The sequence below is a fragment of the Babylonia areolata genome, chromosome 13 (genome assembly GCF_041734735.1).
Source record: "Babylonia areolata isolate BAREFJ2019XMU chromosome 13, ASM4173473v1, whole genome shotgun sequence".
Taxonomy (NCBI): domain Eukaryota; kingdom Metazoa; phylum Mollusca; class Gastropoda; order Neogastropoda; family Buccinidae; genus Babylonia; species Babylonia areolata.
In genome coordinates, this window is record NC_134888.1 from 9,240,901 (window position 1) to 9,267,977 (window position 27,077).

At 42.0% G+C, this 27,077-nt stretch overlaps 2 protein-coding genes across 9 annotated transcripts in view; both read left to right on the forward strand.

Annotated features, from left to right (window-relative positions):
* Positions 1-272: 272 nt before the first annotated feature.
* LOC143289335 (dedicator of cytokinesis protein 9-like) lies at positions 273-22,843 on the forward strand. Its single transcript, XM_076598335.1, has 7 exons — positions 273-390; positions 15,227-15,349; positions 17,421-17,593; positions 19,160-19,229; positions 20,079-20,177; positions 20,989-21,026; positions 22,720-22,843. The coding sequence occupies exons 1-7, from the start codon at positions 280-282 to the stop codon at positions 22,841-22,843; spliced, it is 738 nt and encodes a 245-aa protein (XP_076454450.1). The 5' UTR covers positions 273-279.
* A 755-nt stretch (positions 22,844-23,598) lies between these two features.
* Positions 23,599-27,077, forward strand: part of LOC143289044 (dedicator of cytokinesis protein 9-like) — a 141,925-nt gene continuing 138,446 nt past the window's right edge. For 4 of the 8 annotated variants that reach the window (XM_076597839.1, XM_076597838.1, XM_076597840.1 and 1 more), the window contains exons 1-2: positions 23,600-24,082; positions 24,510-24,577. In XM_076597839.1, coding sequence (XP_076453954.1) covers positions 23,953-24,082; positions 24,510-24,577 — 198 coding nt within the window. In that variant the 5' untranslated portion in view covers positions 23,600-23,952. Of the gene's footprint in view, positions 24,083-24,509; positions 24,578-27,077 lie in introns of all 8 variants that reach the window. The other 4 variants (XM_076597843.1, XM_076597837.1, XM_076597844.1 and 1 more) reach the window with 2 other exon arrangements.

A 27,077-nucleotide genomic window follows, 5' to 3' on the forward strand; every position in this document is an offset into this window, starting at 1 on the left:
ATTTAAAACAAATCAACGCTCTTGAACATTAAGTCACCGGATGAATGGTCAGTCGTTTCATGAGCCAACCTGTTCCAGAAAAGAAACTCCAAGTGCTTCAGAAACTTTCTTGTTGATGCTGAAAAAAGAAACTCTTTTTAAAAAAAAAACAAACCCCTCTGTGAGGAAGATGTGAATTCATCAGGAATGACCAAGAAGGCTGCAAACGGCAGTGCTGTGACGCTTCACTGTGTGTGAGCAGAGTGAGGGACGCTGAGTGGTGTGTGGTTTACCGTCACGATGAAGAAGACTCAGTTCAATTTTAGCGAGCTGCCGCATGACCAGGAGGACCCAGGCATGGCGGTGCACCTGTTGGGGTATAAAACCACCCCCAGGAATTGGCACCCCCGGGTCAGTTTAAAACTTTTTTTTTTTTATTGTTGTTGTTTGTTGTTGTCTCTTGTTTGGTTGGTTAAATGGTTGTTTTGGTGTGTTACACGTGTTAGTGTATGAATGTGTTTAAAAAAAAAAAAAAAGTTTTCACAGCCATCAACCACAGATCTGTTTGTCTGATATGGATAGGTTTATGTCTACATTGTACATGTGTGTTCTGTTTCAGTTTCTATTCCGCTTTCTGTTTGTCTCTTCTTTTAGGGTCTTCTGTCCTCTTTGTTTCTCTCTGTTCTTTCTCTTTCTCTGTGGGGGGTGGTGGGTAGAGGGCTACATGGTCCCTGTCACATTGTTCATTGGGGAAGGGGTGAGGGGTACAGGGCTACATGGTCCCTGCCACATTGTTCATTGGGGAAAGGGGGTGGGGGGGTACAGGGCTACATGGTCCCTGTCACATTGTTCATTGGGGAAGGGGGTGGGGGTGGGGGGTACAGGGCTACATGGTCCCTGCCACATTGTTCATTGGGGAAAGGGGTGAGGGGTACAGGGCTACATGGTCCCTGCCACATTGTTCATTGGGGAGGTGGGGGTGGGGGGTACAGGGCTACATGGTCCCTGTCACATTGTTCATTGGGGAAAGGGGTGAGGGGTACAGGGCTACATGGTCCCTGTCACATTGTTCATTGGGGAAGGGGTGAGGGGTACAGGGCTACATGGTCCCTGTCACATTGTTCATTGGGGAGGTGGGGGTGGGGGGTACAGGGCTACATGGTCCCTGTCACATTGTTCATTGGGGAGGTGGGGGTGGGGGGTACAGGGCTACATGGTCCCTGTCACATTGTTCATTGGGGAAAGGGGTGGGGGTGGGGGGTACAGGGCTACATGGTCCCTGTCACATTGTTCATTGGGGAGGTGGGGGTGGGGGGTACAGGGCTACATGGTCCCTGTCACATTGTTCATTGGGGAAGGGGGTGGGGGTGGGGGGTACAGGGCTACATGGTCCCTGTCACATTGTTCATTGGGGAGGTGGGGGTGGGGGGTACAGGGCTACATGGTCCCTGTCACATTGTTCATTGGGGAAGGGGGTGGGGGTGGGGGGTACATGGTCCCTGTCACATTGTTCATTGGGGAGGTGGGGGTGGGGGGTACAGGGCTACATGGTCCCTGTCACATTGTTCATTGGGGAAAGGGGTGGGGGTGGGGGGTACAGGGCTACATGGTCCCTGCCACATTGTTCATTGGGGAAAGGGGTGAGGGGTACAGGGCTACATGGTCCCTGTCACATTGTTCATTGGGGAAGGGGGTGGGGGTGGGGGGTACAGGGCTACATGGTCCCTGTCACATTGTTCATTGGGGAAGGGGGTGGGGGTGGGGGGTACAGGGCTACATGGTCCCTGTCACATTGTTCATTGGGGAGGTGGAGGTGAGGGGTACAGGGCTACATGGTCCCTGTCACATTGTTCATTGGGGAAAGGGATGAGGGGTACAGGGCTACATGGTCCCTGTCACATTGTTCATTGGGGAAGGGGGTGGGGGTGGGGGGTAGAGGGCTACATGGTCCCTGTCACATTGTTCATTGGGGAAGGGGGGGGGGGTGGGGGGTACAGGGCTACATGGTCCCTGTCACATTGTTCATTGGGGAAGGGGGTGGGGGGTGGGGGGTACAGGGCTACATGGTCCCTGTCACATTGTTCATTGGGGAAGGGGGTGAGGGTGAGGGGTACAGGGCTACATGGTCTCTGTCACATTGTTCATTGTGGAGGTGGGGGTGAGGGGTACAGGGCTACATGGTCCCTGTCACATTGTTCATTGGGGAGGTGGGGGTGGGGGGTACAGGGCTACATGGTCCCTGTCACATTGTTCATTGGGGAAGGGGGTGGGGGTGGAGGGTACAGGGCTACATGGTCCCTGTCACATTGTTCATTGGGGAAAGGGGTGGGGGTGGGGGGTACAGGGCTACATGGTCCCTGTCACATTGTTCATTGGGGAGGTGGGGGTGGGAGGTACAGGGCTACATGGTCCCTGTCACATTGTTCATTGGGGAAGGGGGTGGGGGTGGGGGGGTACAGGGCTACATGGTCCCTGTCACATTGTTCATTGGGGAAAGGGGTGGGGGTGGGGGGTACAGGGCTACATGGTCCCTGTCACATTGTTCATTGGGGAAGGGGTGAGGGGTAGAGGGCTACATGGTCCCTGTCACATTGTTCATTGGGGAAAGGGGTGGGGGTGGGGGGTACAGGGCTACATGGTCCCTGTCACATTGTTCATTGGGGAAAGGGGTGGGGGTGGGGGGTACAGGGCTACATGGTCCCTGTCACATTGTTCATTGGGGAGGTGGGGGTGGGGGGTACAGGGCTACATGGTCCCTGTCACATTGTTCATTGGGGAAGGGGGTGGGGGTGGGGGGTACAGGGCTACATGGTCCCTGTCACATTGTTCATTGGGGAAAGGGGTGGGGAGTGCAGGAATGGTATTGAAGTAAAGAGGGAGGGAGAGAGAGAGAGAATGAGTGTGTGTGTGTGAGAGAAAGAGGGAGAGGGACTTTGCAAGAGAGAGAGAGAGAGAGAGAATGAGTGTGTGTGTGTGTGAGAGAGAAAGAGGGAGAGGGACTTTGCATGAGAGAGAGAGAGTGTGTGTGAGAGAAAGAGGGAGAGGGACTTTGCATGAGAGAGAGAGAGAGAGAGAGAGAGAGAGAGAGAATACCTGTATTACCAGTTCTGTTTGTATGTATCTTCATTATTTTTTTTACCCACTTGTTTACTTTTAAGAATTAGAAAGGGAGTGTTACTTGTTCTCAGATCTGCTGGATTGTTCATGAAGCTGGCCTTTCTTGCTATTTCTGAGTTAAAGGGTACATTACTGTGTGTGTGTGTGTGTGTGTGTGTGACTGAGAAAGATAGTGATTCCCTTAATTACTGGCTGTAGTTTCAGCAAGTTTTTCTTTTCCATAAGAGAGTTCCATTGGCGAAAGAAAACAGCTTAAAAAAAAAAAAAAAAAAAAGAAGAAAAAAAAGAAAAAAAGGCAGGCAACCCCCCAGAAAAATTGCAGCTCACAGTCTCTCCCTTTTCAGGTGCAGTGGCTGAGTGATGGTTGCACTGGGTTCTTGCACCAGTTCCCTGTGTTTGAATCCAAGTAATGGCGCATTTAGTGGGTTAGGGGGTTGGGGATTTCTTCCACTCTCCCAGGTCAACATATTTGCAGGCCTACTCATGCTGTAACCTTCTTCATGTGTATATGCATGCAGAAGACAAATTGCACACCTAAAGAATCCTGTGATCCATGTCAGTGTGTGGTGGGTTATGGAAACGAAAACATACCCAGCATGCATGGGTCATACAGGTAAAAGCCCACGTCATACACATGAGTGAATGTGGGGGTTGCAGCCCCTGAACGCAGAAGAAAAAGAAGGTTCCCTGTCACATTATCAAAGGGGAATGGTCTGTGGAACGCATGTCTGCCGGTCTGCAGGCCTGATGTTTTGGGGGGTTTTCCTTTCTTTTTTTTTTTTTTTTTTTTTCTCCTCTTCTTCTCCCTTCCCTTTTTTCAACAGATGGTGAAAAAATTGTTTTCCAGGCCGAGACATCTGTTTTCTCCCTGGTTGAACCAGGATTTGTGTTCCTCAGCGATGTTCTCCCCTGTTGTTGTGAAGCGGTTGTACACACGCACACTCACACATCTTACTCACACACATTACACACAGTCAAACACACATATGTGAAAGCGAGAGGGTTTAAAAAAATCTGTTTGTGTGTGTGTGTGAGAGAGAGAGAGGGAGAGAGTGGGTGAGTTTTGAAAAAAAAAAAAATTTTGTATCAATTTATCTTATGGATCCTACCTTCTTTTTGCCGTTTGAGAATGGGTCTTCATTTAGAAGGCTTCATTGCTGACTGTATTAGTGTATGTCTTTTCTATCTCAGTGTCTCTGTATGTATATATCTGTGTTTCTCTGTGTATGTGAAAAGATGTGTTGATATACACATTGTCGTTATGCAAAATGTGGTTGTGTGTGCATGTGTGTTTGTGTGTGTGAGTGTGTGTGTGTGAATCTTTCTTGAAACACATTACCCATCTCAAGACCAGCTAACTTCACAAACATGATGCCCTTCCACTAGAGTTGTTGTGGAGGGGGAGTCAAACTCTCAGCCTGTTTAAGTGAAAACATTTCATTCCGTCAGTCCACCTGAACATTTCTCCATTCTGGAAGTGTCAGTTTATGTAACATTAGACGAGCCCTCCCCCTCTCCCCCAGCTTTCCAGGGATGGTTTTCCCTGAGGTACATATCAGTGTTGAACACCACTGTCACTCCAAAGAAAACTTCCTGGTTCACCACTGTGCACATTCACTGCAAACTGAGAGTGAGCGCGCTGTGGTTTATTGTGTGTCTAATTTGAAGCATTGCAGGCAGACAGGTGCAATAACTGAGCGGGTAAAGCATTGGGCTGAGGGGCCTGGCTTCAGTCCTGTTATTGGCGCCTGGTGGAGGAAGGGTGGATATTTTTCCCTTCTCCCAGGTCAGCAGTTTCAGTTACAAGCAGGTGTGAAAATGTGCGGACTGATCCACATATGCAACACCACATCTGCTGTAAAACAACATCATCAGATATGAGGTCCATATATACAAGCAGACCTTAATCCCCATGTAGGCGTACACATGCAAGAAAAGCCACCACACAAATGTATGCATACTGCAATCCAGGTCATTCTAAAACTCCTCTTCATGCTACAACTCCTGCAATCCATGTCAGTGCTCAGTGAGTTGTGGAGACATGAACGTCCCCAGCATGCGCACCCATGAGAAGGGAAGATGGCTGGTGTATTGGGTTGAACACAGCCAGTTACCTGAAGGCCCATTCATGAGAAGGGAAGATGGCTGGTGTATTGGGTTGAACACAGCCAGTTACCTGAAGGCCCATTCATGAGAAGGGAAGATGGCTGGTGTATTGGGTTGAACACAGCCAGTTACCTGAAGGCCCGTTCATGAGAAGGGAAGATGGCTGGTGTATTGGGTTGAACACAGCCAGTTACCTGAAGGCCCGTTCATGAGAAGGGAAGATGGCTGGTGTATTGGGTTGAACACAGCCAGTTACCTGAAGGCCCATTCATGAGAAGGGAAGATGGCTGGTGTATTGGGTTGAACACAGCAAGTTACCTGAAGGCCCATTCATGAGTGAGTGTGGGAGCTGCAGTCCACAAATGCAGAGAAAAAGAAAAGCATCAAAGTTCCTGTTGTGCATTGTCCCAGACCAGTATGTTTTGCCCCTGCTTTGATATATCTTCTTTTTTTATGTATCTGTTTCATTTATGACTTACTAAGTTACTCTTTATTCATTTATCTGATTACTAGATCTTCATATTTCAGGTGCTCTGTTTTGATTAAATGCTTTCACTTATCAAAAGATTTTTAAAGGTTTTACTGTTGTGAAGTGAAAGAAGACTTCTGCTGTGGACCTTGCAATGGTGATAACAGTAATAATGATAATGATAGTAATACAAAGTTCTCTTATACTGGAAATTCAACTGGCAAATATTGTGAAGTGAAAGCAGACTTCTGTTGTAGACTTACAATAATGAAAATAATAATGATGATAATAATCATAATAAAAATAATAATGATAATGATAATAATAATAAGATTAATACAAAGTTCTCTTATACTGAAAAATCAACTGGTATATATTGTGAAGTGAAGACAGATACCTACTGTAGACCTTGCAATAAGAACAACAGTAATGATAATAAAAATGATACTACTACTACTATTACTACTACTATTACTACCACTTTTACCACTACTACTACTACTACTACAACTGACGATGATGATGATACAAAGTTCTCTTATACTGAAAATTCAACTGGCAGATACTGTGAAGAGAAAACTGACTGTAGACCTTGTAATAGTAATAATAATGATAATGATAATACATAGTTCTCTTACACTGAAAATTCAACTGGCAGCTTTGTGTACAAGTTCCATCCGGCAAACACGTGCTGTCTCCCATCTGTGAGCACTTCCTTCCTCTGGCTGTTCACCTGACATGCTCACTGCTTGGCTTTGCTGATGGTGTGTGTGCATGCTACGCAGTTTGGTGTGTATGGGAAGAACCAGTCACACTAGGGCACTGAAAGAAAGTCTGCCTTTGCTGCACTGGAGAAAAAAAGTCTTTTTAAAAATCTTATCTTTTATCTTTACTTTTATTTAAAAAAAAAAGGTGACTTTCACAGTATTTGTACAATGTGTGCATGCACATTCTCAGAATTATGAGCTCAATTTGCCCCACCAAAGTGTACAGTTGTTCAGTACGTTTGTGTCAGGGAGTAAACAGGTTTTATTAACAGGGTTCTTACAACCTTTAACATTTTTGAAAATATGAATTTGTAAAAAAAAAAAAAAAAAAAAAAGAAAAAAAAAGAAGAAAAAAAAAGAAATAAAAGATTAAAAAGGAAAAAAAGAAGAAGAAAAAAGTGTAAGTACCTTTTCAAGTCCTTGAAAGTTAAAAAAAAAAAAAAAAAGGAAAGTAACCCAGTATTTGAAAATTTGGCCCTGTGTGCTTGAAAGAAAAGATGATACATTTTTCCCATTGGTGATAAAGCAGAGCTTTGAAATGTTGTTCCCCAACTTTAGATTTAGATTAAAGTAAAATGATAATTTAAAAATACCTGATCTGTGAAGGATATTTCTGACTGAAATTGCAGGTCTTATCTGTTTAGTAGATGACAGCTTGTACCAGTTTTAAATTTTTTATGTCCTCCATGCCCCAAAAGGATGACCATGATAATGTTGTGTGAGATGCTAAAGAATGTGTGTGTACATGTGTGTGTGTGTGTGTGTGTGTGTGTTCTGACAGAGGGTATTCACCAGTAAGATGATTGAGTGTGTGTGTTCTGACAGAGGGTATTCACCAGTAAGATGATTGAGTGTGTGTGTTCTGACAGAGGGTATTCACCAGTAAGATGATTGAGACTTTCTGTTGCTATTTTTTTTTAACAATATTGTTTTTAAGCTTTTTAAACCCACTTGATCTGACAATAAAAATCAAACTGAGCATCTAGTCATTTGAACGAGAAGAAAAAACCGAAGTCCTATCTGCAGCACACACTTTAAAAGAACCCAATTGGCAAATAAAATTGTCCTCAGGCAGAATTCTTTAAAAGAAATGCAAACTAATAGGTATAGAGTAAGGCCTGACTAGTGTGTTGGGTTATTCTGCTGGTAAGGTATCTGCCTAGAAGATGTGGTGTGGCGTATATATAGACTTTTCAGAATGCAGTGACACCTGTAGAACCTGAAACTGAAAGCTGACAGTAATCCATTCAGTGGAAATAAAGTAGATGATTTTAGTGGTGTTTGTGATTACAGTGACTAACTTACACGCTGTGTTATTCTGGCGTTTATGCCTGCGGTAATCACGCCACTGTCCACGGTAGATGTTAGTAACATGAGAGGAAACCCTTCCTAAGGATCACACAGTAATAATCTGTTACAACATCTTCCTTCCTTCCTTCAAACATAGCTGTGGAGAGAAAGAAACCCTGACTTCTCAGTCTGGTTTTTGTCTTTCACTGATTCATGAGTTTTACTTCCAGGTCTGAAAAGAAAACGTTGCAGTGAGGTGTTTTTTTGTGCATTCACCAACTTAAAGTGAAAACAGTGAGAAACACCAGCACACAGAAGCAGTCTGGACATCTGTTTCAGCCCTTGTCGCCGCTGTAGAAATGTGGTGTGATTTTAGATCACGTTGAGCTCTGTGACTTCAGCAGTGGTTGATACATCAAGTGATAGGATTGCAGGACTACTGGCTCAAGGACAGATTTACAAACAGGCCAGATAAACTGACCCCGTGCTGGAAGTGCTTATAACTGAGTTACTCTGACAAGAAAAAAAATGCTGGAACTTCTTGCAGATGCCGCTTGTCAGTTCATGAATGTTTTCACGGCAAAACTTGAGAAGGTTCTGTCTTCTCTCTCTCTCTCTCTCTCTCTCTCTCTGTCTGTGTGTGTGCGTGTCTGTGTGTGTGTGTGTTGGTTCTGTATTTCAATCCATTTATTTATTTGTTTACTTGTATTTGTATTTTTTTTTTTATCACAACAGATTTCTTTGTGTGAAATTCGGGCTGCTCTCCCCAGGGAGAGCACATCGCTACACTACAGTGCCACCCATTTTTTTGTATTTTTTCCTGCATGCATTTTTTTGTTTTTTTTGTTTTTTTTTCTTGTCGAAGTGGATTTTCTACAGAATTTTGCCAGGAACAACCCTTTTGTTGCCGTGGGATTTTTTACGTGCGCTAAGTGCATGCTGCACACGAGACCTCGGTTTATTGTCTCATCCGAATGACTAGCGTCCAGACCACCACTCAAAGTCTTGTGGAGGGGGATAAAATATCAGCGGCTGAGCCATGATTGGAACCAGCATGCTCAGATTCTCTTGCTTTCTAGGCGGACACATTACCTCTAGGCCATCACTCCACCGAGTGACTCCCAATCACTGTTTCATGGGTGAGAGTATTTCCAAATTATGCCAATTGGTAACTTGGTGATAGTTCCCCCTGTTATTTTACCTTGTTTCAGTGTTATTTTACCTTGTTTCAGTGTTATTTTACCTTGTTTCAGTTTCAGTTTCAGTTTCAGTAGCTCAAGGAGGCGTCACTGCGTTCGGACAAACCATATACGCTACACCTGCCAAGCAGATGCCTGACCAGCAGCGTAACCCAACGCGCTTAGTCAGGCCTTGAGAAAAAAAACAAACAAAAAAAACAACAACAAAAAAACAAAAAAACAAAAACAAAAACAAAACAAAACGGGGGAATAAATAATAGATAAGCTTACATAAATAAATAAATAAATGAATGAATAATAATTATAATATAGAAAAAGGTAGTAGTAATAATAATAGTAATACTAATAAAATGATAATAATAATAAATAAATAAATAAGACAACAATGGTGATAAATAAGCGAGTAAATGTAAAATATGAAGACACACATTCACACATACACCCACACATGCATAACAGAAATGCACCAAACATGCAGTTTCACAGATATGAAAGTACAGTCAAATACATATAAATGTACATGAGCTCCAACACACACACACACACACACACACATTACCTTGCACCTCCTCCACCCCCCTCCTCCACACACTCATTTCTAGTCTACGTATCGCAGCTTCCACGGCACACACACACACACACACACACACACACACACACACACACACACACAAACACACACTCACAGAGATGAACACTTACTTGTACAAGCACACACACATACGCCCATATCTCCCACCCCCAACCCCACACACATATATACAAAGATATATATATATATATATATATATATATATATATATATATATATATATATATACGTTCCAATATCCTGTTGCTCCCACAGTGTAGGCATGCATACACTCACATACCTCATCCTCTACCCCACCTCCCCCCGCACTCCCACCTCCCCTCACACACACACGTACACAGATCTCTCCTGACACTTGTGTACACTTACACTCTCGCGCATTCATAAACGCACTCAAAAGCACAGACCCACACATCCACACAAACACACACATACACACACGCACAGAGGCTGCCACTGACTGGCCGCAAGAGGGATGGGAAAAGATCTCTGATGCCAAGAACGTGGCGTCTAGTGTGTTGCTCAGTCTGTTGTATTTGGAAAAGCCCACAGAGACTCTGTTCCGTTTTGAAGAAATTTGCGCAATGTTGGTTTGGAAATGATGCCGATATTTGTTTGATTTGCAAAGCATCGTGCTCTACCTTTCATGTTAGACTTGCGGCCGCTCCCTCTCTCTGCTTTTATTTTTTTGAGGCGATCGATGGTGTGATGGCCTTGTACCTGTTCTTTTTGGTATTCTTTGACTTTTCTGAGGATTTCCAATTTTCCTAGATGTAGGCCGCTCGTTGGTGTTGCGTTACCAGCAAGTCTGTCAGCTCGCTCATTTCCCTTAACACCTGCATGTCCCGGGCAGTATGACCATGTGAGTTTTTTAATCTGAAAGTTGCGCATTGCCTTATGCCACTCTGGGCTTCCCATTCCGTTTTCAATTTTCTGTATGAGGTTCATTGAGTCGGTTAGAATCATGGCATGTTGGTTTCCGGGCGTATGGATGGACGATAGCCACTGGAGGGCATGTGTCGCAGCTTCAACTTCCATCGTTAGGCTGGAGGTTGTGACTTTGTAGGCTGCATTCTCTTCCCAAATTGTTTTCTCTTTTGTTTCGCAGTGAATCCCCAGCCAGACTGATCTTTGGTGACTGAGCCATCTGTGTATATGATGATGTCCTCTTCTTTACTGTTTTCTTCTATGAGTAGCTTCACTTCTGCATCTGTTTTGCCCTCTGGCCATTCCCGACAATGTCTTCCTAGAGTGGGTGAAATGACTGTGTTGAATAGATGGTTGAGGTTTTTGGGGTTTTTTCTCCCATTCTTTTGTTTCTTTCAGGTCTTGTAGTCGGCATACTAGCTGGATTGTATCTTCTGCTTGTCCCATCCATGATCTTCCTCGTCCTAGACGGCTGCCTTTTGGTTCTTTGACTGCGTCATGCAGTGGGTTTTGAGGGTTTTCTAATGCTTTGAAGTAGGTCTTGACCTGTTCTAACTTGTTTCTGGCCTGCACTGAAGGAAGGTCAAGCAGGTATCGCATGGTTTCTGTGGGCGTGTCTTTTGTTGTTCCAAGGATCAGCCTCATAGCTTCATTTTGTACTCTTTCTAATTTTAGGAGGTTGCTTTGAGACGGTGTTGTTAGCCCAAGTCCGTAGTCGATCACACTGAGGACGAGTGATTGGTATAGCAGGAAGAGGTGGCGTTGTTCAATTCCTTTGGTTGCCATTGCTTTTAAGACTGAAAGGCCCTTTTTGCATTTGAGAACAGTATTTTCCGTATGTTTTCTGAAGGTCAGCATCCTGTCAAAGTGTATTCCTAGGTAGCGTAGGCATTCAGTTTTCTCAATTTGAATTCCATCGAATGACACAGAAGGTGGTGATTTGCTCGCGGTTTTGTTGTTGAGGGTGCACAGCAACGTTTGGGCTTTCGCTGGATTGATGAAGATCCTGTGTCTTTGCACCATTGAGCAATATTGTTTAGTTGTTTCTGGACGGCTTTAGTTCTTTCCTGAGCATCTTTCGAAGTTTTGAAGACCAGGCCATCATCCGCAAGGGTGAGCACCCGAGCGATTCCATTGTTGTTTAAGTCTGCAAGGCCATTCGTGTAGACATTGTAGAGGACAGGAGAGAGCGAAGACCCTTGTGGCAGTCCCATGGATAGTTTAGAAGGTGCAGACATCCAATCTCCGAGGCGTAGGACGACGGTTCTTTCCTGAAGCGCTGCTGCTATCCATCTTGTCAGTGTCAAACTTACTCCATAACTTAGTAGCAGCTCCATGAGGTGCGCAAACTGGACTTTATTGTAGGCATCTTCAAGGTCAATTGCTACTGCTAGTGTTTCTTCTTTTCTTTGAAATCCTTCATACACCTCATATGCAAAAGCAGCTGCATTTTCCCATGTGGACTTGCCTGTTGTTTCAGTACTTTCAAGACACTTATATTGAACCCTGGTGGCAAAGTTTTCAGTGTTATACAAAAGAGTCACTGGCACCCATGATGTCCAGTTTCTCATGACCACTGGATGGTGAACACATCAGCAATATCTTTGTGGCTTTTTGTGTGTACACAGTGAATCTTGACCAGAGTGGGTGATGGTTATAGTGGCTTTTTGTGTGTGTACACAGTGAATCTTGACCAGAGTGGGTGATGGTTATAGTGGCTTTTTGTGTGTACACAGTGAATCTTGACCAGAGTGGGTGATGGTTATAGTGGCTTTTTGTGTGTACACAGTGAATCTTGACCAGAGTGGGTGACGGTTATAGTGGCTTTTTCAGTGTTATACAAAAGAGTCACTGGCACCCATGATGTCCAGTTTCTCATGACCACTGGATGGTGAACACATCAGCAATATATGTGTGGCTTTTTGTGTGTACACAGTGAATCTTGACCAAAGTGGGTGACAGTTATAGTGGCTTTTTGTGTGTACACAGTGAATCTTGACCAGAGTGGGTGACAGTTATTGTGGCATTTTGTGTGTACACAGTGAATCTTGACTAGAGTGGGTGACGGTTATGCCATTTCACACAAGATTAGCATAGGGGTATTAAAAAAAAAAAAAAAGTATATCAAACTTCCATGCATTTTCCTGCACCCCCAAACATGGGAGACCGCAGATATTGTGGAGGTAATGGTGATCCAGACTTCAGCTCCAAGAATAAAATCTGTCTGGAAAATGTGTGTGTGTGTGCGTCATGCCAGGGCAAATACCAGGCTGCCAAAACACACAGTACATGGACAAACAGTGCTGCTAAGAATAAGTGTAGCATGTAGATTTTAAATGTGATGAGCAAAGAGTAAGATCTGTTTCATTGACAGTTTTCATGTGGGTGGAAGTGGGAATTCTAGGATGATGAAAACTCTGATGGTATGGATTTTGTCACATCAGTACAGAGGGCAGTTTCCATCACTTCTGCTGTGTTCTTGGCATTAAAAGTCTTTCCAGATTTTTATGTCTGTTGTAATGTTGTCTGCATGCACGGGTGACGAGTGTGTAGGCGTGCTATGCATCTACATGTGTGTGTGCGTGCGTGTGTGTGTGTGTGTTTTCACATGTATGCACATAGTCGTGTATGTGTGTGCAAGCATGTGTGCGCACATGGCAGGAGAGGAGGTGGAGGAAAAGAGCTTTTGTCCTGCTGTGTAACAAGAGTGGGAAGGCAGCAAACATGCCTGGTGGCTGTGTGTTGCAACCTGTCATTGTTGACATTGCCTAACTTCCTCCTTCAGGAGGTGTGTGCCTAGCAAAGGTATGCATTTTAATTCATCACTGACGAACAAAGATGTGAGTCATATTTGAGGAGCAGAAGCACACAGTGGGTACAGGAGGAATTGATCCTCTCAAGGAGCCATGAATACATCTGCTTTGCGCTTGATTCCTAAATCATCGGCCGTGAAGGTACTGAACGTTGTTTTGTGGGAAGGTTTCTCACATGTTAGCAGTGATATGGAGCAAGGTTTATTCACTTGATTGTCAAGGAACAGTGAATTACCCAGAGTTGGTGGTGTTGAGGGATGTTCATTGTCCAGTGGACGGCTAACTGTCTGGTTTGTGATGTTGAGGGCCACAGTTTGATTTTCACATGACAATCTAAGGTTTGTGTTGGTGTTGGCTCTGTGTTGATGGTTGGTCTGTGTATTGCATTGCATTGTATTGCAGTGCATTGTTTGCATTGCATTGCATTGTATTGTATTAGTTATTTTGTTTTTGGTTTAGTACATGTGCTCTATAATTTTTGGTGTTATTTCTGATGAAAATGATGTTTTTATTTCTATCTTTTGGCTGTTAAATCTTAAGTCATGGGCACTGATTTGTGATCTAGTCAGTGATTGCATGTGCTTTATATAGGCTATATGTATGTGTGTTTGTGTGTGATTGCCTGTGTTTTATATTGTATGTGTGTTTGTGTGTGATTGCCTGTGTTTTATATTGCTGTATGTATGTGTGTTTGTGTGTGATTGCCTGTGTTTTATATTGTATGTGTGTTTGTGTGTGATTGCCTGTGTTTTATATTGCTGTATGTATGTGTGTTTGTGTGTGATTGCCTGTGTTTTATATTGTATGTGTGTTTGTGTGTGATTGCCTGTGTTTTATATTGCTGTATGTATGTGTGTTTGTGTGTGATTGCCTGTGTTTTATATTGCTGTATGTATGTGTGTTTGTGTGTGATTGCCTGTGTTTTATATTGCTGTATGTATGTGTGTTTGTGTGTGATTGCCTGTGTTTTATATTGTATGTGTGTTTGTGTGTTTGTGTGTGATTGCCTGTGTTTCATATTGCTGTATGTATGTGTGTTTGTGTGTGATTGCCTGTGTTTTATATTGCTGTATGTATGTGTGTTTGTGTGTGATTGCCTGTGTTTTATATTGCTGTATGTATGTGTGTTTGTGTGTGAGTGCCTGTGTTTTATATTGCTGTATGTATGTGTGTTTGTGTGCGATTGCCTGTGTTTTATATTGCTGTATGTATGTGTGTTTGTGTGTGATTGCCTGTGTTTTATATTGTATGTGTGTTTGTGTGTGATTGCCTGTGTTTTATATTGCTGTATGTATGTGTGTTTGTGAGTGCCTGTGTTTTATATTGCTGTATGTATGTGTGTTTGTGAGTGCCTGTGTTTTATATTGCTGTATGTATGTGTGTTTGTGTGTGATTGCCTGTGTTTTATATTGCTGTATGTATGTGTGTTTGTGTGTGAGTGCCTGTGTTTTATATTGCTGTATGTATGTGTGTTTGTGTGCGATTGCCTGTGTTTTATATTGCTGTATGTATGTGTGTTTGTGTGTGATTGCCTGTGTTTTATATTGTATGTGTGTTTGTGTGTGATTGCCTGTGTTTTATATTGCTGTATGTATGTGTGTTTGTGAGTGCCTGTGTTTTATATTGCTGTATGTATGTGTGTTTGTGTGTGATTGCCTGTGTTTTATATTGCTGTATGTATGTGTGTTTGTGTGTGATTGCCTGTGTTTTATATTGCTGTATGTATGTGTGTTTGTGTGTGATTGCCTGTGTTTTATATTGCTGTATGTATGTGTGTTTGTGTGTGATTGCCTGTGTTTTATATTGCTGTATGTATGTGTGTTTGTGTGTGATTGCCTGTGTTTTATATTGTATGTGTGTTTGTGTGTGATTGCCTGTGTTTTATATTGCTGTATGTATGTGTGTTTGTGTGTGATTGCCTGTGTTTTATATTGCTGTATGTATGTGTGTTTGTGTGTGTGTTTCAGTCTCGACCGAAGCTGGTGGACCCGATAGACTACGAAACATTCTGTGTGAAGAACAAAGTACAGCTTGGCAATGACATGCAGAGGGACATGCTCAACTTTCCCCACGATGATGTGGAAGTACCGGTCAGTGTGTGTGTGTGTGTGTGTGTGTGTGTGTGCGTGCGTGCGTGCGTGCGTGCGTGCGTGCGTGCGTGCCTGCGTGCGTGCGTGCGTGTGTGTGTGTGTGCGTGCATGCATGTGAATGTTTTGCATGTATGCCTATATACCTGTGTATAAGTGTGTGTTCATGTTTGATGTGCATGTGTGTGTCCACGTGTCTGTGCCTGTTTATGTGCGTGCCTTTCGTGTGTCTCTGTATGTGTAAGAGTGCATGTTTGTGTGTGTGTGTGTGTGTACATATGTTTGTGTGTGTATGTGTGAGTGTGCACACACATGTGTGTATGTATGTGTGTGTGATTGTGCATGTGTGAGAGAGTGAGTGTGTGTGTGTGTGTGTGTGTGTGTGTGTTTTCAGAGGTTAAGTGTTGGTTATGGAAAATACTGAGCGATAGTGATGATGTTGAATGTGTATGGCTGGGTAAAGATGATGATGGTGAAGACAGCAATGGAGAGATGCTGCTGTTCTCACTCAAGTGTATAGAAACTGGGAAGGAAAACTGGGTGGATGATTTATCATCATCTGTTCAAATGTCATTACAAACTGATGAACTGAAATACAGTGATTGTTATTTTACTGTCACTTGAGGTAAAGGTGTCAGCTGATGAAGATTCACCGCCTCCCCATTCGTAAAACTCAAAAAGACAACAAAAAAAACCCCTCATCAATTGTAAGCATTGTAAGAGTAGCAGGTAACAAGATGTCATACTGAAACAAAACCCAGAGCAACCTCAGTGATTAGAAAGACAGAAGGAATAAGACATTGCTTTTCTTCTTTTTATATATATATTTTTTGATTATTTATTCTTTTTAACAGCAGAAGCAATGTTGAGTGTATATTTCCAGCACTAACACCTCATCAGGAGTTAGAATATTGGCAGCAGGCACAGAGTCATGCATGCAACTAGAAACCAGGCTGTGATGCAACACTTCCTAGGGTGACTCAGTACAGGTAATGCAAGCATAACAGTACGGGTAATGCAAGCGTAACTCAGTACAGGACAGTACAGGTAATGCAAGCGTAACTCAGTACAGGTAATGCAAGTGTAACTCAGTACAGGACAGTACAGGTAATGCAAGCGTAACTCAGTACAGGTAATGCAAGCGTAACTCAGTACAGGACAGTACAGGTAATGCAAGCATAACAGTACAGGTAATGCAAGCATAACTCAGTACAGGACAGTACAGGTAATGCAAGCGTAACTCAGTACAGGACAGTACAGGTAATGCAAGCGTAACAGTACAGGTAATGCAAGCATAACTCAGTACAGGTAATGCACAAAAACAAGAAAAAAGAAAAGAAAATCACAACCGTAAAATACACTATCACACTGCAGTGCTGCGTATTGGCACTTTACCTGCTAACTGCAGTTTCTTTGAAAGCAGCAAACTTCTGCTAACTTGGATTCCCATTGTTTGCCCTCAAACTGCTCTTTCTTTGAAAAAACAAACAGTATTTACATAGATTCCATTGGTTTACCCGCAGAGTACACTTTCTTTGAAAGCAGCAAACTTGTGTTCACTTGAATTCCCATTGTTTGCCCTCAAAGTACACTTTCTTTGAAAGCAGCAAACTTGTGTTCACTTGAATTCCCTGTTTACCCTCAAAGTACACTTTCTTTGAAAGCAGCAAACTTATATTCACTTGAATTTCCTATGTTTACCCGCACAGTACACATTCTTTGAAAGCAGCAAACTTATATCCTCTTGAATTCCTGATGTTTACCCTCAGAGTACACTTTCTTTGAAAGCAGCAAACTTGTGCATACTTGGATGCCCTTTTTTACCCATAAATTACAAGGTTTTTTTTTCCATTTTCTAAAGCAGCAAACTTGTGTTTGCTTGGATTCCCATTGTTACCTATGAAAGTATGATATTTGTAAAGGAGCAAACTTGTCTTCACATAGATTCCCTTTGATTTCCTTTGAAATGCACCTTCTTTGAAAGCAGCAAACCTGTGCTCATTGGATTCCCTTCGTCCCGCCCCCCCCCACGCCCCCCATCAATCCCCCCTGTCTTCCTGTGGTCCTCCCTCAGCCCCCAGCACCGAAGCGCTACATCCGCACAGAGGGCAGCACGGTGCCGGCGTGTGCGGAAAGGGAGGCCACCAGCCTGATGGTGCGTCAGGCCATCCAGACCTACACGGGCCAGTGCCACATGGTGCGGTTCAAGTACCAGAGCTACTCCGGCAGCTACCAGCAGCTTCCAAGGTAGGCACCACTCTCCATAAACCTTTCTCTCTCTGTGCTTTTTTTTTTGGGTTTTCTTCTCCTTCTCACTGGTTTATTGTCTGTTCACTACGAAGTGTTTAAGACATTTTTTTGCCGTCAGTAATTGACATGAAATGTTGCAGGCTGCCTTAGCGCTTAAACTATGTCTCTTCATAGTTTCCACTCTGGAAATGACTCCATGTGTAAAGTGCTTAGAGCTTGGTCTCTGAGGATAGGTGCTGTAGAAGTATCTTATCATATATCCTTTGATATCGTATTGTATCGTATCATATATCATTTCATATCATGTATCCTTTCATATTGTATCATATCATATCATATCATTTCATATCATATATCCTTTCATATCGTATCATATATGATTTCATATAATATATCCTGTCGTATCGTATCGTATCGTATCGTATATATCATATCATTTCATGTCATATATTCTTTCATATCGTATTGTAACATATCATATATCATATCATATCATATCATATATCCTTTCATATCGTATTGTATCGTATCATATCATGTCATGTCATGTCATATCATATCATATCATATGATATCATATATCCTTTCATATCGTATTGTATCGTATCATATCATGTCATGTCATGTCATAGAAACTGCCTGCCATTCATGTGTGGTGAAAGTTAAAGAGGGATGGAGACACAGTCCTCATTCCCCCCTTTCCTAATGTCTCTGGTGTTCATGCAGGTTGAAAAAGTGTTTCAGAATTCATGGAAGGTGGTAAAATGGTTCAGACAGTTATCTGCCAATAGTGTCGGTGAGGTTCTGGGTTCAGATCTGGGTCTTGGCTTTTCTTCCAAGTTTGACTTGAAAATCAAACTGAGTGTGTGGTCACTTGGATGAGATGATAAGCTGAAGTCCTGTGTGCAGCACACTTTTGGTGCACTGAAAAAGAACCCCTGGTAACTGAGGTGTTGTTCTCTGGCAAAATTCTGTAGAAGAAATCCACGCTGATAGGTACACAAATGTATATGCATGCACTTAAAGTCTAGGTGTGTTGGGTTATGCTGCTGGTCAGACATCTGCCTAGCAGAAGTGGTGAAGCATTTGTGGGTTTGTCTGAATGCAGTGATGCCTCCTTGAGAAACTGAGACTGTTTTAAGAATTTATGTAAAAAAAAAAAAACAAAAAAAAAGCCTCTTTCAAGTTCTTGAAATTCTTTAAACAAAATGACCCAAGTTGTTAAGAGTATTAAAGTTTGATTCTTTGAATAATTTAGATATTTCTGTCAGTGATGAAGCACAGCAACAAATTGTTCCACATGAATTTAGATAAAAGAATGATTCAAAAACCAGTCCCAGAAGTTCTTTTCTGATTAGAATTGCATTTCTCATCTATGTGGCAGATAACAAATGATACCAGTGTCATAAACCAGCACTGGTAATACCACAGCATTCATCGGGCTTCCTGAGGCAACAGCTTTTATATTTTGATGTTTGAAACAAGTTTTTGAGTTTTCTGTTTATGACCCCAGTTCATCATTGAACAAGTTTTGTGATGGTTTTCTGTTCTGATTTGTTTCAGATCACAGTCCAAAGATCCGCTGCAAGAACAAGTGTTTGAAATTGATGCTGAAAGCGATGAAAAGGATGATGTGAGATTTTTTTTTTATTTACCAGATTTTCTTTCTTTCTGTATTCTTGTCAGTGTTTGTGTGTGTGTGTGTGTGCATATGTATATATATGTGCATGTGTGCGTGCGCGCGCTTGTGTGTGTACGCGCATGTGCATGTGTGCGTATGGTCATGCGTTTATTGAAGTTTGATTTGTGTGTGTGTGTGTGTGTGTGTGTGTGCGCTTGCACGTAGATTTGTGTATGGTCATGTGTGTGCTGAAGTTTGATTTGTTTTTGAAATTATTAGTCTTATTTCTAAAATTTTGTGTTTGTTTTTTACATTTGTTTTGTTTGACATTGTTGGACTGACAGCTGTGATTCAATGTGTAAGTTATTGTATCCACCAACCCCAAAAGGACCAAAAGGATCTGATTGCTTTGAATCACCAGCTACTGTGGTGAAGTGGTTAGGGCTGCGGACTGACAGCTGGGAGGGTTTTCTTGTTGGCCCATGGCTGGCTCCTACCCAGAGCCTAGAGGACCCAAATGGGAACACTGCAAGCACACAGTCAAGGGTCACCCACTTCACGGACTCATCTTCGGGAGTGTTGCTCAAACGTCCTGACCAACACTGCAGGTGTCTGTATCTCTCAGCCTGCTTCACACCAGGATGTACCATGAGAGTGCAGCATTGTCAGGTCATCCCAAACCTAAACAGAGCCCCCCCCCCTCCGCCCCCAGGCCCCTCCCACCCTGCCCCCCACCACAGTATTTTCATCACGCTACATTCATTCATTATCATGGAAACATTGAAAAACAAAATGTCCCAAATTGCGGGCCACCCCCCAAAAGAAAGAAAAAGAACAGAAGAAGAAATGTATGTACGACAGGACACCCTGACCCGAGGCAACATGTCCAGCATCACCAAGAAAGGCTGGCTGTTCAAAGGGCCGGACAGCGGCAAGGACACCGTCATCAGCTTCACCAGGGTAATGCCCCTTTCCTTTCCTTTCTTCTTGGGGGTTTCTTTCTCTCTTTACCTTAAAAAAAAAGAGAAGTTTTTTCTGTCCAGCAGAGCGATATGTCCAGTGAGTTATCGCAGGTTAAACAACAGTTTGTGGTACATTGAAAAATATACTGTGAGTTTTCACTTCTTAACCCAGTACTGCCAGTGAGCTCCCCTGACTTTTCCCACAAATGACACATTTGTATGGGTAAGAAATAAAATCGCCAAAAAAACAAATGTCAGAACTTATGAACTGAAAACTTCCAAACTGATCAGTAATATAATGAGTTAGTTGGGAAATAAATGTAAAACTTCCTCCCTTCTAATGCTATCATACAGTGACATGATGAAAATATCCATATTTTTTGTCAGAAATTAGCACACACTGTTAGCGTGTTAACGAACACAGAGAAAGCACAAAGAGTTTGAAGCATATTGAATTAAGAATGTAATATAGCCATGATAGGGCCCCCATCATCTAATTCTGTTGTCTGCCTTGTGACTGAGACGAAATTGGGTCAGAAGCCACTGTTGACAAGCACTGTTCACAAAAACCGGTCACCACGAAAATAACTCTCCTGCTTGCGAGCACAGCAACACACACTGCATTTATTGGTTGCTGTGGAGAGTGGAAAGGTCAGTTTAGATATTCTTAGCTCATGACATCATTATGGAAATTAGGTGCCACTCAAAAAAATCAAAACTATCTAAGGCCCCAATCAGGGCCCTTTGTCCAGAGTGAGTTAAACAACAGTTGTGTGGTATATTACAAAATGTGTTGTGTGTATTCACAGGTTAAACAACAGTTCTGTGCTATATCACACAAAGTACTGTGAGAATTCACTGCTTAAACAATAGCTGTGTGCTAGACCACAAAATGTACTGTGGATTTTCACAGGTATACAACAGTTCTGTGATACACACAAAATATACTGTGAGTTGTCATAGGTTTAACACTTGTGTGGCACACACAAAATATACTGTGAGTTGTTATAGGTTTAACATTTGTGTGCCAAACACAAAATATACTGTGAGTTGTCATAGGTTTAACATTTGTGTGCCACACACAAAATATACTGTGAGTTGTCATAGGTTTAACACTTGTGTTGCACACACAAAATATACTGTGAGTTGTCATAGGTTTAACATTTGTGTGCCACTCACAAAATATACTGTGAGTTGTCATAGGTTTAACACTTGTGTGGCATACACAAAATATACTGTGAGTTGTCATAGGTTAAACAACAGTTCTGTGGTAGACCACAAAATATACTGTGAGTTGTCATAACATTTGTTGGTTAAACAACACTTCTGTGGCACACAGAAAGTATGCAGAGAATTATCACAGGTTTAACAGTTCTGTGGTACACCTCAAAATATTCTGTGAGTTGCCATCGGTTAAACAACAGTTCTGTGGAACACCACAAAATATACTGAGTTGTCATAGTAAACAAATGTCAATGTGGACACCCAAAAAAGAAACAGAAGGTGTCATGTACAACAACCGATCCGTGGAACATCACACAAAATAACTGAGTTGTCAAGCCGTTACACCAAACAGTCATGCACCACATAAATTTCCTTGTTTTCTTCTCGGGATAATTACTTCTTCTTTACAAACAAAAGGATGTGTTTCTGTCGGTGCGGTTGTCGTGTGTGTACGCAGTTACAAACGTTTTGTGCTTTGAAACATGCATCGTCTAACCATACATGCCGATGAGTCACAGACGTACAAGAAGTATGTGTCCAAGGATAAAATCGTCCATAAACATGGCAGAATTTAACTAAAATTAAACTGTCGTTTATGGTGTGTGGTTGTCTTCCTCACTTTTAACGTTCATACACTATAAATTCTATTTTTTGTCGAAAGCCATTTAAAGGTAGTGTATAACGAAAAGGAATGCTAAGTTGAAATATTGAATTAAATTAAATATAGCATGATATGCCATCATTTTCAGTTTCGCCTTTGAGTAGTCAAATGGGTCAAACTTGCAGCTTCGACAAAACCTCATCACGCTAACTCCCTGCTCGAGCACGTAATCCAACCGCATTATATGGCTTGAGAGAAAGGAAAAGGCAGAAGAAAGAGAAAAAAAGGTGATAAAATAATACATAATCTACTACAAATAAGATATAAAAAATTTTGTATATTAAAAAGTATGTTGTAACAGGTTAATAAAATTTGATAATATCAACAATAATACTGAGAATTCATATTAAAACAATACTTAGAAAATTAATTTAAGGGTATACAACAATGTGATAATACAAATAAATTGGTATAACATGAAGAACCACTTTGTGCAACACCACAAATTCTGATCATGTCATAGGTTAAGGTACACACAAAATATATGGATTGCATACAGGGGCACACAAAACGTGCGGTCTAGGACCATCTGCGTAGACCACAACTAAGCAGTGCAGGTTAACAGTCATGGGTCACCCACAACATTATGCTCCAGGACTAAAACCGCAATGTCTTTGGGATGTGAGTGGTGTATGCGTGAGTTGTGTTTGGTTAGCGCATTCAAGAAGCGTCTTGCGCTGGAAGCACAGTCACGACTACACCACATCCGGGCCAAGAGCAGAAGCTCGAGCCACAGGCGCATCCCTACGGCCCAGCAGGTGTCGGGTGGAATAAAGTGATGATGAGTATGTGATAGTCTTACTCAGATTTAATTAAATATCACTAATAATTATTTAAACGGAAAAGAAAAAATAGAAAAAAAAAAAGAACATGATGTAAATATTAGTGTTAAAAAAAAAAAAAAAAAAAAAGTACATGTTATGTATCAGAGGAAAAGTATATTATAAGAAAAAGTCTACAGAGGTTGTGGTGTGTATTGAATGAGTTGTCATGGGAAGGAGAATATGTATATGCATATCAACAAGTATTAACGTACAACAATGTAAATATAAATAACAGTATTAAATATAATACATCAAAGGAGGATACCAACTGGACTGGAGTTTAAAATTTCTGAAAACATTCTAAGCAATGAATAATCATTCAAAATCTTTTCAGTGGTTAATGAAATATTGGAGGAAAAGTCATCAACTACATCTTTTGGAAGTAACTGTCTTATGCTTGGACAATGAATGAGTAGATGGCTTACAGTTATTTGCTTACCGCATATACATTTAATATTTTTAGAAAATTTTGTACGAAAGGCATTTAAACGAAGTCTATACATTAGACTTGAATGTATAGATATGTGTTTGAGAGACAGTGAGAGAGATACTTGAAAGAGGTTTTTTAATTTTTTTAAAAACAAACAGTGTGTGTGTGTGTGTGTGTGTGTGTGTGTGTGTGTGTGTGTTTATGTGTATGTGCGTGTGTGTGTGCTTGAGTGTTGCGCTTTGAGAGTGACTGAATCAGTTAACACTTATCATTACATCACCAGTAATGCTTGAAGTTAGGAGACGTGTGTGTGCGTGCATGTGTGCATGCGTGCACTTGTACATTTGTGTGCGTGTGTGGGTGTGCATTGACAGTGACTGAAGCAGTCAACACTCATCACTACATCACCAGTATCACTTGAAGTTGGGAGGCGTGTGTGTGGGTGTGCATGTGTGTGTGCATCTGTGTACGTGTGTGTGTGCGTGCATACGTGCCTGCATGCCTGTGTGTGTGCATGTGTGCGCACTGAGAGTGACTGAAGCAGTTAACACTAAAGAGACGTTAAAGTGAAGACCAGTGAAGCCAGTTGTGTGCCCAGAACCCCAAGAAGGGCAAGTACTGCTTTGAGATCCGCATGACGGACCGCCCCCCGAGCCTGCTGGCTGCAGAGAACGAGGGGGAGCTGAGCGACTGGATCAGCACGCTGAACAAGGTCATCAACGCCGCAGACACCACCTCTCAGGTGTCCAGGGACAGCACCAGAGGTCAGCATGGAGGGACTGCATTTCTGTACAGATTGTGGCGTGTTGTGTGCTGTTGTGTTGTGTTGTAATATATTATTGTATTGTATTGTGTTGTATTGTGTTGTATTGTCACTGACAGAACCACCTCTCAGGTGTCCAGGGACAGCCACTCGGCTATCACGCCCGTCAGTGTTATGTTGTGTTGCATTGGTCTGACAGGTGAAAATGTTCTTACATGTAAAAAGCTCAGGTAGTAGATGCATATGGAGGAGGTGTAGGGTCAGAATATACACTATATGCTTATTTTCATCCCATTGTTGCTAGATCCAGAGGATTTATTGTCCGTGATAGACTGCATTGACTTAATCTTGATACTTACAATGAAGTGCTTCTTTAATGGAAATCTGAAGTTGCTGAATCTGATCAAGTGAGTGTTGATGTTTTTCAGATGAGTCGACTTCCAGCGACAGACCAGAGCAGTACAGAGAGCGCAGCATCGACCACCCGGTTGTCAGGGTGAGTAGGCAGGCAGGCAGGTGTGACATGATTACCTGTAAGGTGGCATGCTGGTATAGGGGACAGTATTGCTTTCAGTGAAAGCATGGGGATGGCTGTAAGATCATTACTTTAAGGTAAGCATGCAGGTAGATGTGACATACTTGAAGGTAAGCATGCAGGTAGATATGACAGAATTGCCAAAAGGTAAAGGTAAGATGTGACAGTATAGCCTAAAGCAAGGAAACCCTTTTTGCACACAGACAGTGTTTTGTCATTGCTACCAGTTTTGCAGAAAGCTGGTGCATGTGCATTAGTATCAAATAATACTAGTGGAGACACAAAAAAGAAAAAAAAAGAAAAAGATTGAAAAAAAGAAAAGAAAAAATGAGCATTTCAGTGCACCGTGATTATAACATCAAGGTCCCGAGATCTCAAGCTGAGATTGGGCATGAGAGGTGAACATAATGTTTTGGGTATGATGGTGGTTCCAGGTTTTGTTATCCTCTGACCTGCTTTTCCTCCTTGTTCATAGAAGACGAAAAAAATCCATGTCTTTGTTCATGACTGTTTTACTGATCACAGACATCACCCTTCCTGCTGCATCTCTGTGGCTAATTGTCTGTCAGTCCAGGATTTGAGGCAGACTTTATCATCTGCATTATAGATATATCTATATATCTATATCGATCTATCTATCTATATATATAAACCTACATCTGAGATAGTCTCCTGTGAGAGCACTATCCCAACCTCACGTGTTCGGCAATTGCCAGAATGGTTAGCGATGCTCTACGATGGGGACAAGTTATTCCCAAGTATTACGGTGAGTCTGTAAGTAGGAGAAAGTCAGGAACGGTCAACAACGACCAAAAGAGAGGGGAGCGAGACGAAGTTCATTAAACAAAACATTGAATAAAACATCACGAACAGACACAAACGATGTAAGATATATGAATGCCGAGACGAAAATGTCCTGGAAAGCTGCAACAAACAACAAACATGCATGAAAATAACATTTCTAATGTATGAAAGGTTGGCAAAGACAGAGCATATCGATAATGTTACTTATCTGAAAAATGGTGGCCATTGGAATGATTGTTTACCTCCTGTTGGAAACAGCTTTTCATTGGCCAGCAGACGGCAATCTGATGGCGAGATGTCGTATCACTGAGTTGCTGTGATAAATGTTGGCTGAGAAGAGCAAACAGATAGGCCTGGTTTGCATCAGTTTGACATGGTAAGTATATTTAACAATAGGCCTGGTTTGCATCAGTTTGACATGGTAAGTATATTTAACAATAGGCCTGGTTTGCATCAGTTTGACATGGTAAGTATATTTAACCACACTGGGAGTGTAATGCAAACTCTTCATTTTGGGTTGTATTTTTACTGATCGTCTGGCCAGTAAAGTGGCCTCTTGATGTTGAGGAGGATGAAGACTTTAAGGACGTGTTGGGAGTGTTCAAATCCTGCACCATTTCATCACCACTTTCAGCCTCTCTGTGTCCAGCATGACAAAGAAATGAGAGTAAGCAGGGAAATCTGGGCGTCAACACTGGGTTGTGTTGAGGACAGTAAGAAAGTTACAAGGAGGGGGTTTGCATGGATTTGATTTTTACTGCATCAGTGTATTGTGGACAGTGGGTGTGTGTGCTTCAGGCTGGTTGCATTGAAGGGCATGTGTGTGGCAGTGGATGGTGGGGAGGACTTGGATTGCTTCTGATGTTTATACAGAGTTAGCACAGAGTCATGGGAATCAGGAAAAGTCTTGGAGACATGAGAGAACCATTCCCAGTGTGTTTCGCCCTTCAGGGCCTGGAAAAGCTTTGGAATGTGAATGAAACCCTTGACCTGTACCGTTTAACAGAGAGCTTAACACTTTTAAAACAATTTTGAAAAGCAATGAAAATTTGTTTTATTTCTTTTTTCTTTATTTTTGTCTTCATCTTCTTTCTGTCATGTTCATTTAGGTTGTATATTTACTAATGTATGTTTCTGTGTTTTTCATAACATAAAAATTGAATAAAAATGTGTTGAAAAAAAAAGAGAAAAAATAAAAAGTGGTGAAAAGTGAAGATCAGTTCTAGGGTATCTGTTGCACTCTTTTGATGAATTTTTGATTCACTGTGATTTTGTGTGTGGACTTAAGATTTTCGGTCTGGTGTGGAAGCCGTGTGGGAAAAGTGTGGAGTGTTGTTTGGTGACTGCTGTGGGTACCCTGGTTTACACACAGATGCCAACTGTTACGATTTCGCTGTATTTTGTTACGCTCAATGGCAGTTTGTTCCGACAGTACGGCAACATCAAAATTGTCCCAACAAGTTCATTTTCAACCAATAAGCATAGTCACATGCTTTCCTGTCAAACATTACCCAGATGTTGTGGACCTATCGATCACAAGGCCACTACTAACCTTCATCCACGTGATGATGCTCAGCTAACTGCATGCATGTTTACATTGAAACAGCATTGAGTGGACCAGTCAGCTTAATCATTTACCAGCACAAGAGAGAATGTA

Coding starts and splice junctions, on each gene's coding strand:
- LOC143289335 (XM_076598335.1), top strand. CDS start 280: ATGAAGAAGACTCAGTTCAATTTTAGCGAGCTGCCGCATGACCAGGAG. Junction 391..15,226: donor CCAGGAATTGGCACCCCCGG/GTCAGTTTAAAA, acceptor TGTGTGTTTCAG/TCTCGACCGAAGCTGGTGGA. Junction 21,027..22,719: donor GCTATATCACACAAAGTACT/GTGAGAATTCAC, acceptor GTGTTTGGTTAG/CGCATTCAAGAAGCGTCTTG.